This window comes from Bufo bufo, chromosome 4, assembly GCF_905171765.1.
Source record: "Bufo bufo chromosome 4, aBufBuf1.1, whole genome shotgun sequence".
NCBI lineage: Eukaryota > Metazoa > Chordata > Amphibia > Anura > Bufonidae > Bufo > Bufo bufo.
The window spans coordinates 449,592,022-449,608,374 of NC_053392.1; the positions used below are offsets into that span (position 1 = coordinate 449,592,022).

The 16,353-nt window shown below is 43.7% G+C and overlaps 1 protein-coding gene across 1 annotated transcript in view; it reads right to left on the bottom strand.

Annotated features, from left to right (window-relative positions):
* The window catches only part of LOC120999265 (pecanex-like protein 2), a 535,756-nt gene that overhangs the window by 451,189 nt on the left and 68,214 nt on the right, over positions 1 to 16,353 (bottom strand). The window contains exon 4 of the mRNA XM_040430137.1: positions 10,247 to 10,424. Within this exon, the coding sequence (XP_040286071.1) occupies positions 10,247 to 10,424 (178 nt within the window). The remainder of the gene's footprint in view (positions 1 to 10,246; positions 10,425 to 16,353) is intronic.

Sequence of the window (16,353 nt, forward strand, 5' to 3'; positions counted from 1 at the left end):
CATGCTTTATCCTCATCCTCCTCCACCTCCTCCTCATCCTCGTCCTCCAGTAGTGGGCCCTGTCTGGCCAGATTTGTACCTGGCCTCTGCTGTTGCAAAAAACCTCCCTCTGAGTCACTTCGAAGAGACTGGCCTGAAAGTGCTAAAAATTACCCCTCCTCCTCCTTCTCCTCCTCCTCCTCCTCTTCCATCATTGCCCTAAGTGTTTTCTCAAGGAGACATAGAAGTGGTATTGTAACGCTGATAACGGCGTCATCACCACTGGCCATGTTGGTGGAGTACTCGAAACAGCGCAACAGGGCACACAGGTCTCGCATGGAGGCCCAGTCATTGGTGGTGAAGTGGTGCTGTTCCGCAGTGCGACTGACCCGTGCGTGCTGCAGCTGAAACTCCACTATGGCCTGCTGCTGCTCGCACAGTCTGTCCAGCATGTGCAAGGTGGAGTTCCACCTGGTGGGCACGTCGCATATGAGGCGGTGAGCGGGAAGGCCGAAGTTACGCTGTAGCGCAGACAGGCCAGCAGCGGCAGGATGTGAACGCCGGAAGCGCGAACAGATGGCCCGCACTTTATGCAGCAGCTCTGACATGTCGGGGTAGTTGTGAATGAACTTCTGCACCACCAAATTCAGCACATGCGCCAGGCAAGGGATGTGCGTCAAACCGGCTAGTCCCAGAGCTGCAATGAGATTTCGCCCATTATCGCACACCACCAGGCCGGGCTTGAGGCTCACCGGCAGCAACCACTCGTCTTTCTGTTGTTCTATACCCCCCCACAACTCCTGTGCGGTGTGGGGCCTGTCCCCCAAACATATGAGTTTCAGAATGGCCTGCTGACGTTTACCCCGGACTGTGCTGAAGTTGGTGGTGAAGGTGTGTGGCTGACTGGATGAGCAGGTGGAAGAAGAGGAGGAGGAAGCTGAGGAGGAGGAGACAGGAGGCAAAGAATGTTGCCCTGCAATCCTTGGCGGCGGAAGGACGTGCGCCAAACAGCTCTCCGCCTGGGGCCCAGCCGCCACTACATTTACCCAGTGTGCAGTTAGGGAGATATAGCGTCCCTGGCCGTGCTTACTGGTCCACGTATCTGTGGTTAGGTGGACCTTGCCACAGATGGCGTTGCGCAGTGCACACTTGATTTTATCGGATACTTGGTTGTGCAGGGAAGGCACGGCTCTCTTGGAGAAGTAGTGGCGGCTGGGAACAACATACTGTGGGACAGCAAGCGACATGAGCTGTTTGAAGCTGTGTGTGTCCACCAGCCTAAATGACAGCATTTCATAGGCCAGTAGTTTAGAAATGCTGGCATTCAGGGCCAGGGATAGAGGGTGGCTAGGTGGGAATTTACGCTTTCTCTCAAATGTTTGTGAGATGGAGAGCTGAACGCTGCCGTGTGACATGGTTGAGATGCTTGGTGACGCAGGTGGTGGTGTTGGTGGTACATCCCATGTTTGCTGGGCGGCAGGTGCCAACGTTCCTCCAGAGGCGGAGGAAGAGGCGGCAGCAGCAGAAGAGGCCAAAGCGGTAGCAGCAGAAGAGGTAGCAGGGGGAGCCTGAGTGACTTCTTTGTTTTTAAGGTGTTTACGCCACTGCAGTTCATGCTTTGCATGCAGGTTGTGCTAAGGTTCAAAACGTTAATGCCTCGCTTCAGGCTCTGATGGCACAACGTGCAAACCACTCAGGTCTTGTCGTCAGCACATTGTTTGAAGAAGTGCCATGCCAGGGAACTCCTTGAAGCTGCCTTTGGGGTGCTCGGTCCCAGATGGCGGCGGTCAGTAGCAGGCGGAGTCTCTTGGCGGCGGGTGTTCTGCTTTTGCCCACTGCTCCCTCTTTGTCTTTTGCTACGCTGTTGGCTCGGTCTCACCACTGCCTCTTCCTCCGTACTGTGAAAGTCAGTGGCACGACCTTCATTCCATGTGGGGTCTAGGACCTCATCGTCCCCTGCATCGTCTTCATCCCTGACCTCCTGTTCAGTCTGCACACTGCAGAAAGACGCAGCAGTTGGCACCTGTGTTTCGTCATCCTCAGGAAACATAAGTGGTTGTGCGTTAGTGCATTCTATGTCTTCCACCGCTGGGGAAGGGCTAGGTGGATGCCCTTGGGAAACCCTGCCAGCAGAGTCTTCAAACAGCATAAGAGACTGCTGCATAACTTGAGGCTCATGCATGGGGTTGATGTGACAGACTGATGGGCTTGGTTTTCATGCGCCATCTGTGCGCTTTCTGCAGAAGACTGGGTGGGAGATAATGTGAACGTGCTGGATCCACTGTCGGCCACCCAATTGACCAATGCCTGTACCTGCTCAGGCCTTACCATCCTTAGAACGGCATTGGGCCTCACCAAATATCCCTGTAAATTCTGGCGGCTACTGGGACCTGAGGTAGTTGGTACACTAGGACGTGTGGCTGTGGCAGAACGGCCACGTCCTCTCCCAGCACCAGAGGGTCCACTAACACCACCACGACCATGTCCGCGTCCCTTACTAGATGTTTTCCTCATTGTTACCGTTCACCACAATAAGAAAAATATTATTTGGCCCAATGTATTGAATTCAAATTCAGGCCTTTTTTTTACAGACACCTAACACTATCTGGCTATCTATTTAGGTACCGTATTACTCTAATACAGGCACAGCAGTAATGACAGATTTAGCTGAATATAAATTTGAGGCCTATTTTTTAGGCGCTGGGTGACAGGTATACGTTTACGGACAGAATTAGACTTGGATATGCACAGTAGCGTGTGTGTGAAGTTATTGAGAATGACCCTATCAGCACCTTGAATCTAATATACCCTTTTAGGGATAGATTTAAATAACCACACTATTGATGGTTAAATGGACTTGGTGGCAGCTTGCCCCTGATGTAGGATATAGCCAAAAAATAACCACACTATTGATGGTTAAATGGACTTGGTGGCAGCTTGCCCCTGATGTAGGATATAGCAAAAAAAATAACCACACTATTGATGGTTAAATAGACTTGGTGGCAGCTTGTGCTGGCGCACCACAAGCCACAAAATGGCCGCTGATCACCCCAGAAAAAAGTGACTGAAAAACGCTCTGGGCAGCCTAAAAACAGTGAGCAATTGAATAGCTGTAGATCGATCACTGTCTTAAGTGTTTTGGAGGAGTTAATCACTGCCTAATCTCGCCCTAACGTCGCAGCTGCAACCTCTCCCTACACTTGTAACAGCAGAGTGACGTGCAGCGCTACGTGACCCAAGCTTATATAGAGCTGGGTCACATGCTGCACTGGCCAATCACAGCCATGCCAATAGTATGCATGGCTGTGATGGCCTCTTGGGGCAAGTAGTATGACGCTTGTTGATTGGCTGCTTTGCAGCCTTTCAAAAAGCGCCAAGAAAGCGCCGAACACCGAACCCGGACTTTTACGAAAATGTTCGGGTTCGGGTCCGTGTCACGGACACCCCAAAATTTGCTCATCCCTAGTAAGGTTCCCTCCGCGCAAGGGATCCCTTCTGTGAGTGGTTTCGTCTCACCTGCTCCCCAGGGTGATATGACTTGTAACTCTGGGGTAGGGGAGGAACCCATGCAGCTGGGTCAGGTGTCTATCCGTTCTGGTAGTAGGAACTTTAGGAGGTTGCATAAACTATGTTATTACTGTGGAAAAAGTGGTCATTTTATTTTTTATTGTCCTTTTGTTAAACCGCATGTTGATGAGAAAGAATCAAAGAGGTTTACTTAAAGAAAAAAAAAAAAACATCCCTGACTCTTGGTAGTGTGAATGCAAGCTCCCTGTAATATTCGTTTTCTCCTTCCAGCTATGGTGGCGCTAGACTTCAGAAAATTTGTTGTTGAAGTATTCATTGACTGTGGTGCTGGGGTAAACCTTATTGATTTTCTTTTTCTTCAAAATCTGGGTCTAAGTACTTGCACTTTAGAAAGAGAGATTCCGGTTTTTGCAATTGATTCTTCCCCTCTTTCTCAAAGGAGTCTCACTCATATTGCTCATGGTATTCAGTTAAGGGTGGGTGATTCACATATTGAGATCATGTCTTGTTTTCTCATGAAGGACTTGCCCGCTCCTATAGTCTTAGGTTTACCGTGGTTGATAAAACATAACCCAATTATTGATTGGCAAGCAAGACAGATCATTGGTTGGAGTGAATTTTGTTCGGACAATTGTCTTGGCACATTTATCTCTGGTGTGTCTACTACGGCTTTACCTCAGTATCTCTCAGATTTTGCGGATGTCTTTTCGGAGGGTGGGGCTCAGGAATTGCCCCCTCATCGTGACTATAATTGTCCAGTTAATCTCATCCCAGGGGCTAAGTTGCCAAAGTCTTGGCTTTACAATCTTTCTCAACCTGAAAGAGAGGTCATGCGGAAGTATATTGCCGAGAGTTTGGCAAAAGGTCATATTAGGCCATCTAAGTCGCCAGTGGCAGTGGGTTTATTCTTTGTAAAGAAAAAGGATGGATCGCTGAGACCTTGTTTGGATTTCCGGGAATTGAACCGTATTACAGTCCGTGATCCATATCCCCTTCCTTTGATCTCCGATCTTTTTGATCAAATTGTTGGAGCCAAGGTGTTCTCCAAGTTGGATTTAAGAGGGGCCTACAATCTGATCAGAATCAAGGAAGGGGATGAGTGGAAAACAGCCTTCAACACGCACAAGGGTCATTTCAAGAATCTGGTTATGCCTTTTGGGTTAACTAACGCGTCAGCAGTATTTCAGCGATTCGTCAATGACATTTTCCATCATTTTGTGGGGAGGTTCGTGGTAGTTTACTTGGATGACATTCTAATTTACTCTCCTGATCTGAAGACCCATCAGGATCACGTGAGACAGGTATTGTCGATCCTTCGGGAGAATAAATCATATGCCAAATTGGACAAATGTGTGTTTTCTGTGCAGGAGCTTCAGTTTCTGGGATATCTGCTTTCTGATTCTGGTTTTCGTATGGACCCCGAAAAGGTCCGGGCGGTTCTGGAATGGGACCGACCGGAGAATCAGAAAGCTTTGATGCGGTTTTTGGGGTTTACTAGATATTATAGAAAATTTATCTTGTACTATTCTACCATTGTAAAACCTCTGACCGATATGATTAAGAAGGGCGTCGACGTCTCTGTCTTGTCGGATGAGGCATTGCAGGCCTTTTCGACTATTAAGGAATTTTTCGCGTCTGCTACCATTCTGGTGCAGCCCGATGTGTCTCAGCCATTCGTGGTGGAGGTTGATGCATCAGAAGTGGGGGTTGGAGCAGTGCTGTCGCAGGGTTCATTTCCTGGCAAATGGGTTCCGTGTGCTTTTTTTTCCAAGAAGCTCTCGGTCGCCGAGAGGAATTATGATGTAGGAGATAGGGAATTGCTGGCCATCAAATTGGCCTTTGAGGAATGGCGTCACTGGTTGGAGGGGGCGTCTCATCCCGTTACGGTATATACTGATCATAAGAATTTGGCTTACCTGCAATCTGCCAAGCGTCTGAATCCTAGACAGGCTAGATGGTCACTGTTCTTTACCAGGTTCAATTTTGTTGTTACTTTTCACCCGGAGGTTAAAAACATCAAGGCAGATGCGTTGTCTCGCAGTTTTCCTGGGGGATGTGATTCAGAGGATCCTGCTCCGATTTTGGCTGATGGGGTGGTGGTCTCCTCTCTGTACCCCGAATTGGAGATGGAGGTGTTGGGAGCCCAGAAGGGGGCTCCTGGTTCTTGTCCCCCAGGGAGGTTGTTTGTTCCTGATGAATACCTTGTATCGCAGTTCAAGGAACATCACGATACTGTCCTTGCTGGACATCCTGGTGGTAAGTCCACCTTTGATCTTGTGTCTCGAAGGTTCTGGTGGCCCGGGTTACGTAAGAGTGTTGAGGATTACGTAGCAGCTTGTGAAACCTGTGCATGGTCCAAGGTTGCTCACACTCGACTTTCTGGTTCACTTCTTCCTTTGTCTATTCCGTCTCGTCCTTGGACGCACTTGTCTATGGACTTTATTACGGATCTGCCGAGTTCCTCCAGGAAAACAGTAATTTTGGTGGTTGTTGACCGTTTTAGTAAAATGGCTCACTTTGTATCGTTAGCTAGTCTGCCCAATGCCAAGACTCTTGCTCAGATTTTTGTTGATAATATCGTGAAATTACATGGCATTCCCTCGGATGTGGTTTCTGATAGGGGCACGCAGTTTGTCTCCAGGTTTTGGAGGGCGTTCTGCTCTCGGCTTGGCATTCAACTTTCGTTCTCTTCGGCTTTTCATCCTCAGTCGAATGGGCAAACAGAGCGCACTAATCAAAACCTGGAGACCTACTTGAGGTGCTTTGTGGCTGAGAATCAGGAGGACTGGTCCTCATTCTTATCCCTAGCAGAGTTTGGTTTGAATAACCGTAGGCAGGAGTCCACGGGTAAGTCGCCATTTTTTGGCGCATACGGTTTTCATCCTCAGTTTAGTACCTTTTCTGGGACTAGTTCCTCTGGGATGACAGAGGAGGAGAGATTTTCTTCTGCCTTGTTTTCTATCTGGCGGAGGATCCAAATGAATTTGGAGAAGATGGGTGAGAGGTATAAGCGAATGGCTGACAAGAGACGTATGACTGGTCCGGACCTGTGTGTGGGTGATCTGGTGTGGTTATCTACTAAAAATATTAAACTGAGAGTACCATCTTGGAAACTGGGTCCAAGATTTATTGGACCTTACAAAATATCTGCGGTGGTCAATCCAGTAGCGTTTCGTCTGGATCTTCCGCAGACTTGGAGGATCCATGATGTGTTCCACAGGTCTTTACTGAAGAAATATGTGAAACCAGTGGAACCATCGCCATTGCCTCCTCCCCCTGTTCTGGTTGATGGAAATTTAGAGTTAGAGATCTCTAGGGTTCTCGACTCAAGAGTTCTTCAGGGTTCCCTTCAGTATCTGGTACACTGGATGGGATACGGCCCTGAGGAGAGGATGTGGGTTCCGGTTGTGGATGTTAGTGCCAGCCGACTGGTGAGGGCTTTTCACAGATCCCATCTGGATAAAGTTGGGCCGTGGTGTCCGGAGGTCACCCGTAGAAGGGGGGGTACAGTCATGCCCTGCTCAGGTTATGTGCAGAGGTCTGCCAGGTTAGCAGCACGTGTGTAGCCTTTTGTTTTTGTTTTGAGTTGAGCTGTATCCGCCTCCCTTAAGGTGCACTGGGTGGGGTCATTGGTTGAGTTTAAATTACGCCCACTCCCAGTGTCCTGTGTGGGTTTAGCTTCTGTCTGGCTCAGAGGAAGAAAAGAAGGATTTGCTGTTCCTGCTCAGTAACAAGATAAGTTGGTTTTGCTTTCTTGTGGTTGTCTGTCTAGGCTGTTTGATAGACGCCTGCCCCCTCCAGGACCTGAGGGAGCAGGCTGCCTCTTTTCCCCTTTCACCATCTTAGGGATTTTAGGGAATATTCAGCCCAGGCACGGGACACGTTTATTCCCACCTTCAGGGTCTGAACGTGGGCATAAAAGTCTATGGAGAGCTGGTAGGGATTTGTCAGGAGGTGACCTTTTTCCCCAGCTTCTTGCCTAGACACTTGTATGGTGGTATTCTGTGTATCTTGTATCCTGTCCACCGTGACAGGGAGATTTTTTTAAACTACATATACTAATAAAGAATATACAGTCAAGTCCATAAATATTGGGACATCAACACAATTCTAACATTTTTGGCTCTATACACCACAACAATGGATTTGAAATGAAACAAACAAGATGTGCTTTAACTACAGACTGTCAGCTTTAATTCGAGGGTATTTACATCCAAATCAGGTGAATGGTGTAGGAATTACAACAGTTTGCATATGTACCTCCCACTTGTTAAGGAACTAAAAGTAATGGGACAGAATAATCATCATAAATCAAACTTTCACTTTTTAATACTTGGTTGCAAATCCATTGCAGTCAATTACAGCCTGAAGTCTGGAACGCATAGACATCACCAGACACTGGGTTTCATCCCTGGTGATGCTCTGCCAGGCCTCTACTGCAACTGTCTTCAGTTCCTGCTTGTTCTTGGGGCATTTTCCCTTCAGTTTTGTCTTCAGCAAGTGAAATGCATGCTCAATCGGATTCAGGTCAGGTGATTGACTTGGCCATTGCATAACATTCCACTTCTTTCCCTTAAACTCTTTGGTTGCTTCTGCAGTATGCTTTGGGTCATTGTCCATCTGCACTGTGAAGCACCGTCCAATGAGTTCTGAAGCATTTTGCTGAATATGAGCAGATAATATTGCCCAAAACTCTTCAGAATACATCCTGCTGCTTTTGTCAGCAGTCAAATCATCAATAAATACAAGAGAACCCGTTCCATTGGCAGCCATACATGCCCACGCCATGACACTTACCACCATCATGCTTCACTGATGAGGTGGTATGCTTAGGATCATGAGCAGTTCCTTTCCTTCTCCATACTCTTCTCTTCCCATCACTCTGGTACAAGTTGAACTTGGTCTCATCTGCCCATAGGATTTTGTTCCAGAACTGTGAAGGCTTTTTTAGATGTTGTTTGGCAAACTCTAATCTTGCCTTCATGTTTTTGAGGCTCACCAATGGTTTACATCTTGTGGTGAACCCTCTGTATTCACTCTGGTTAAGTCTTCTCTTGATTGTTGACTTTGACACACATACACATACCTCCTTGAGAGTGTTCTTGATCTGGCCAACTGTTGTGAAGGGTGTTTTCTTCACCAGGGAAAGAATTCTTCGGTCATCCACCACAGTTGTTTTTCATGGTCTTCCGGGTCTTTTGGTGTTGCTGAGCTCACCGGTGCGTTCCTTCTTTTTAAGTCTGTTCCAAAAAGTTGTTTTGGCCACGCCTAATGTTTTTGCTATCTCTATGATGGGTTTGTTTTGTTTTGTCTGCCTAATGATGGCTTGCTTCACTAATAGTGGCAGCTCTTTGAATCTCATCTTGAGAGTTGACAGCAACAGATTCCAAATGCAAATAGCACACTTGAAATGAACTCTGTACCTTTGTAATTAGGATCAAACTGTTGTAATTCCTACACCGTTCACCTGATTTGGATGTAAATACCCTCAAATTAAAGCTGACAGTCTGCAGTTAAATCACATCTTGTTCGTTTTATTTCAAAACCATTGTGGTGGTGTATAGAGCTAAAAATTTTTACAATTGTGTTGATGTCCCAATATTTATGGACCTGACTGTATGCAGCAAATTTTCGACCCACAAATGTAGATGGAATATCTTTAGCATTATCCATCATGAGTGAGTATACCATAGTAATTTTTATACTGTATTATTTGTACACAGTAAAGTATATTATTTGCTATTAGGCACAGTTCTTTGTATTTAGGCACTGTGTACCATTTGTTTGGATACAGTTTTACATTAGTTTTACAGTATAATACAGTATATCTTTAGGGTGCTATGTAATCTATTTTGGGAGTTGGTACATTTGTGCTTTATATGGTTTCATCATTTGAGAACTGTTCCAAAAGCTCTATGTAGGTGTACATTTTGCATTTTACTGAAAAAAATTATGTGAAAGCTATTTCTTTAGTAAAATGTTGTACGGAAAGCCACAGCAACACTGCATGAATGACTTGCTTTCTTGATGTGGTACACTATTGAACTTCTTCATAGTTAAAATGGTTAGGCCTCCCTCACACAGGTCTTTTGTGACATATAAAACATATGTAAATTATTTTTTTTTTAAATGCCTTATAAAGTGTTTTTTTTTTTTTTTTTTCTGTTGGTTTTCTGTGAGGTAGCCAAAACCTCACCCACCTATGGCAGCCAATGACTGCACAAATTTGAAGGTAAATCTCTGTACAGCTTTATCCACTGCCGGTGGGCCTGGTTGGGCGCCACCTTGTGGGAACCCATACCCTTTATCTTTTTCTACTTTTCATGAACTTTTAGAGTAATAATCAGAACATCTGAAAAAAAAATACAGGAAGTTCGCAAAGGGTGCTAAAGTAGAGCCTGTATCTACCTAATCTATTAGGTCATATCTAATCTATCACATTTATCTACCATCAGGAAAAAATTAATTCAAGTCTTCATCTACAGTTTTCTGTCTATACTGAAATTAATTGTGCGCAATTAACTACTGTAAATTAGAAAACCAAAGAACTCTTACTTTTTTCACTGTCGATCAAAATGTGACTTTACAGGCTGAGGTGTGTATCCTAGATGTTTCGATGTGGATTACTGGACGTATGCTTTAATTAATTCTATGTTATTTTAAACATTTTTTAAAATATTTTTATATATATAATGTATAACAATTGAAATAAACATAATATATATGTATATATACTTGCCTTGTAAAATATAATAGAAATAACATAAAAATCCAATAAAAAACTTTCCGAAATAGAACCGTAATCAAATTGAAAAAATATAACTGTGAATCCTAATGTGATATATTGCTGTGAAGGATTACAAAAAACTGAGCGCAGTAGCTTCATTCCAGATACTGCTATCATAAAAGCATCAAATCTGCAGAGACACAAAAAAAATAACAATATTAAACTATCAAATTTAAACACGTGATGTTATACTATAGCAACTCAAATGCTTATAGGCAAAACCTGTCTAAGCAACTAAGAAAAAAAGTAAATTTTTAGCATGCCACAGTTGTCTGGAAAGCATGACATTACCAAAAAAAAGCATGGTCTTTACTCGAAGAAAGTATTTGTTGCAGGTTGTAAACCCTTGGAAGCAGGACCCTCATTCCTAGTGTTGTTAATCTGTAATGTCTGAATTTGTCTATACATGTACCCTCTGCTTTTGTAAAGTGATGTGGATACATTAGCTGTATGCAAATAAAGATTATTAATATTGCTAGAATGCAAGAACTATACAGGAACTATACCAAAAACTTTATAATTTAAAGCGTGATATATTTTTTGTCAGGTCTATCAGCAGTACAATTATGGGGAGTCACCTGATTGTAAGTTGATAGGACAGATGGAACGTTTAATGATAGAATATATTTTACTTTAAATTTTACAAGAAATTGGGAAGGCGGAATAGTATCATGCTGTTTATTTCATCTAAATAAAAAAACTTCCCTTATAGTGATACAATGAAGTGGGAATGTCTTTGAGGGGGCACACCTTCTGCACAGATATTAGGCTAGTTTCACACTAGCATTTAGGAGCTTTGGCAGGCTGTTGAAGGGGACAGCCTGCAGAAGCTTTCTGGATCTGGCATTGTCGGAAGCTGCCTGAATGCCTGCTGGTCCCTTTGACTATAATGGGGACCATCAGAGAACCAGCCACAACTAGTCAAATATGTTGAGAATTGGTCGGACAAATATCACTGTTTTTGGATTTTGTTTCAATAACTCTAAGTTTTTCAAGCTCTTGAATGCAATGCCAACAATAGTAAATCATGTCTGATTGACACTAACATACATAGCTATAGGTGTATATATAATGGGGACCGGCGGGCATAAGAAAGCAGCCAGCAATGCCAGATCCAGAGAGCTTCAATGGGCTGATCCCTGGGAGCTCTCAAATGTGAGTGTGAAACTAGCCTTAGGATTTTACATTCCAAGGAAATGGAGAAGTTTCATGTGTGAGGGAAAAAATAAAAGTATTAGGTGTGGATTAAGATGCTGTAATGCAGATTTTATTCACAGACAACACAGAGCATTCAGACATGGTTGCAGACAAAGCTCCGGTGGAAAGAGCTCTGAGAACAGATGGAGGATCCTACATAAACACTGCAAATTGTTTATTTTAGCTAAAGATGATAGGAGTCTTGGAAGCCTTACAGTATTTGTTTGTACTTGAAAGAAAATCGAAATACTTTATTTTCTCGTGATATTTGCAATCTTACCAATACACAAAAATAGGCAGCTGTCCAATTCAAGTGAATGGATCTCTTCCTGAGAAGAGCTATTACTAAGTTACTGACAAACAATGGCACTTTAGATCTGATAGATGATAGTAGAAATAAGCAAATCAGTTCTTAACAAACTGGGTTCATTACGAACTTCCCAAAAATTAATTCAAAAGAATAATTCTGTAGAATAGTGAAAGGTGGGGGGGGGGGGTTGCAATCTATGGGTACAATGTGTGTTTTACAATCCAGAAAGTAACGTTTTAACTCTCATTGAAAACACCTAAAATAATAGTCTAAACTTTGGGACACACCATCTCCACAGAGTTCAAATGTTTATTTTGTTTCACAGAGAGTAGCATTTTTTATAATATAGAGGGTAGTGTTTTAAATTTCTGAGTGAAAACACATGAAGTACTAGGCTGAAATCTATGACAGGGCACAGACAGATACTTCAAGGGTTTTTTGTTTTGGAAAAATAGCAATACAAGTGTGCAATGCATGTTTCATAATACAGAGGCAACATTTTAAATCTGAGTGGAAAAAAAAATAGTAGTCTAAAATCTGTTACCAAGCATCTCCAGACAGTTCAAGTATTGGGATGGGGGAAAGAAATAATCTCATAGTAGGTTGACAACTTGTGCTTCAAACTAGAGAAAGCATTTTTTCAGTGTCTGCATACTTGAACACATATAACACATTAGGCCCAAATCTGTTAGTGACGCTAATACTGCATTATTTACAAAGTAAATTGTCAGTAACAGCGTCTTCAGTGTGTTTGTAGAATGGGAAAGACATTTTATTGCTCCTCTTTATCTTTTAGTTCCAGAAAGCAAACTTGCAAACCATACTTTGTGCGACTGTGTACATTAAGCCACAAAATGTCAAGAATACGGAAATTTTCCAAACAAAAGACCCACTCACTGTGACTGAGAGGACGATGGCTCACTCCTCCTATCAGTCGCAGAAGGATGACATGAAAGGGACTTCTGAGTCTTACACCTTGTCTTGGAGCCAAGGTTCACATCATTCCTCCTGCCCATCCTCCTTGCAGCCCCAGAGAAGCAGTTCAGTGCCATCCTCTCTCTCTCCTATTGGGGTGAATACCCTTTTTTCCTAAGAAGAGGCAACAAAACCCCATCATGCCCTACAGTAGATAGTTGATGATTTGTGTGAGTGTGAGCAGTTTGCATGGTACCTGTAGCCATGGTATTAGCAGTGTGAACAGCAACAGTATCACAGTCTGATAAAAGTGGCATAAAGGGTGAGGACTCCGATAATGATTATGTGTTAGACTGGACCTGGAAGCTGAATCATAATGCTGAGAAAGAAGAGAAGGTGCATCAGAGAAGGAGGGTGGTGGGATCGGCAGCAATAAAGAACAGAGGCTATGCACATCCTAAAGAACTGCCAGGGCCATATCTGTTTCTGGAACTGATGATGCCACTGACACTGTGGGTGCATTAGGCACAAAATGTGCCAGAGCTAAGCCAAGCTCAGCTGCAACTAGCTCTGTGCGAGTATCTCCCATTTGTCACTTTTTCTTCACCCTTCGAGAGTAAAATAAGCCGTGAGCAACCAAACACAAACATAGGCACCACGGCTCTACTGAAGCACATGAAGAGGCATCACTTCATCCCTTGGGCAAAGAAAGGTGGCAGCCAGCTATCACAACAAGAGTTTTCTCCTTCTCCAGGTCTCCCTTGTGGCAGCCAGATTGCATCCAACGCCAGTATAGTGTCTTTCACATTGTCATCTTCACTTTCTGCCATTCCAGCTCAAACTCCTCCTCCTCCGCTCTATCATTAGTCATCGATAACAGGATGCGTGGCCAGGAAACAACTTTAAAAGGCCATCAATCCGCTGGTCTAGTGCCCTAGAGCAGGGGTACTGTAAAGTCTGGACATTTATGGACATTTGCCTATTTCCCCTATGCACAGTTATAAACTTCTTACTTTATTTCACTTGAAAGGGTTAACCTGCACTGTTTAATACTGTTTAACTGCATTTTATATGTATGTTGTGATATATACACTGCGTGCAGAATTATTAGGCAAATGAGTATTTTGACCACATCATCCTCTTTATGCATGTTGTCTTACTCCAAGCTGTATAGGCTCAAAAGCCTACTACCAATTAAGCATATTAGGTGATGTGCATCTCTGTAATGAGAAAGGGTGTGGTCTAATGACATCAACACCCTATATTAGGTGTGCATAATTATTAGGCAACTTCCTTTTCTTTGGCAAAATGGGTCAAAAGAAGGACTTGACAGGCTCAGAAAAGTCAAAAATAGTGAGATATCTTGCAGAGGGATGCAGCACTCTTAAAATTGCAAAGCTTCTGAAGCGTGATCATCGAACAATCAAGCGTTTCATTCAAAATAGTCAACAGGGTCGCAAGAAGCGTGTGGAAAAACCAAGGCGCAAAATAACTGCCCATGAACTGAGAAAAGTCAAGCGTGCAGCTGCCAAGATGCCACTTGCCACCAGTTTGGCCATATTTCAGAGCTGCAACATCACTGGAGTGCCCAAAAGCACAAGGTGTGCAATACTCAGAGACATGGCCAAGGTAAGAAAGGCTGAAAGACGACCACCACTGAACAAGACACACAAGCTGAAACGTCAAGACTGGGCCAAGAAATATCTCAAGACTGATTTTTCTAAGGTTTTATGGACTGATGAAATGAGAGTGAGTCTTGATGGGCCAGATGGATGGGCCCGTGGCTGGATTGGTAAAGGGCAGAGAGCTCCAGTCCGACTCAGACGCCAGCAAGGTGGAGGTGGAGTACTGGTTTGGGCTGGTATAATCAAAGATGAGCTTGTGGGGCCTTTTCGGGTTGAGGATGGAGTCAAGCTCAACTCCCAGTCCTACTGCCAGTTTCTGGAAGACACCTTCTTCAAGCAGTGGTACAGGAAGAAGTCTGCATCCTTCAAGAAAAACATGATTTTCATGCAGGACAATGCTCCATCACACGCGTCCAAGTACTCCACAGCGTGGCTGGCAAGAAAGGGTATAAAAGAAGAAAATCTAATGACATGGCCTCCTTGTTCACCTGATCTGAACCCCATTGAGAACCTGTGGTCCATCATAAAATGTGAGATTTACAAGGAGGGAAAACAGTACACCTCTCTGAACAGTGTCTGGGAGGCTGTGGTTGCTGGTGCACGCAATGTTGATGGTGAACAGATCAAAACACTGACAGAATCCATGGATGGCAGGCTTTTGAGTGTCCTTGCAAAGAAAGGTGGCTATATTGGTCACTGATTTGTTTTTGTTTTGTTTTTGAATGTCAGAAATGTATATTTGTGAATGTTGAGATGTTATATTGGTTTCACTGGTAAAAATAAATAATTGAAATGGGTATATATTTGTTTTTTGTGAAGTTGCCTAATAATTGTGCACAGTAATAGTCACCTGCACACACAGATATCCCCCTAAAATAGCTAAAACTAAAAACAAACTAAAAACTACTTCCAAAAATATTCAGCTTTGATATTAATGAGTTTTTTGGGTTCATTGAGAACATGGTTGTTGTTCAATAATAAAATTAATCCTCAAAAATACAACTTGCCTAATAATTCTGCACTCCCTGTATATCCTGTTCATTTGCACTGTATTTGCAAGGCTCTGTGGAAAAGATTAATGAACATTGAGAGACTGTTAGGAATTTGAATGAGAAGCTGCTAATTTTCCACAGCTGCCACAAAGATTGAAGAAGACCATGTTTTGGAGGGAAAAAGCCAGACCCAGGCGGACTCACCTTTGATTGTCTGATTTTAGCTGAGTTGTTATGTCTGGAAACTTGTTTTTGTCTGGAAAAACTGCTATGTCATTGCCATTGAGCATCATTTAAGCTCTAATGTAAGTCTATGAGAGACGGAAAGTGTTACAATGTATCTGTTTATGCTGAGCTTCTCCATTGCACCCCTCCCACTAGAAGGTTTCAGTCTAGCTAGAGGAGGGCATATGTCACAAGGGTGTCACGACCTATCGCTAATATCCTATTTACATATAGTCGTAACAGTCTAGATTTCACACTATTTTTTCACTCACTACTAAGTATAAAACTTAACCTTTATTCTGTTTTATTTCTTAGAATCATCCATTAATTATTGAGGTAATACTTAAAACGCTCAGTGGGAGACACAGTACATAAATGCTTATATCTGCTGCTTAGTATCTCAGCAGCAGTACGAGGTCTCTCTTTATTAGTTGTGCTGGTATTTACGCACACACACTAGCACTACTTGTCTCAAGTTTATTTCCCTTGTGAATACATGTCTAATTTCTGCCTGACTGTGCTCTCGCTGTTTCACTAAAAACCACGCTGCCCCCCGACATGTTTCGCCGTGTTGAGGAACGGTTAAGACGTATGCATATATCCATGCATGCCTGCAAACACGTGCGGGCATGTATGGTATATATGTGCATACATTAACCACAGCATCATGGGACGATGTGCGCAGATGTGCCCAGCATCTGCGCACGTCTGCCCATGGTGATCCCCAGGGGCTCATGGTGGCCCCTGTGGGAAATATGTGGTCCCTGGAAGCTGTGCCCCCTTATAATCCCCCTT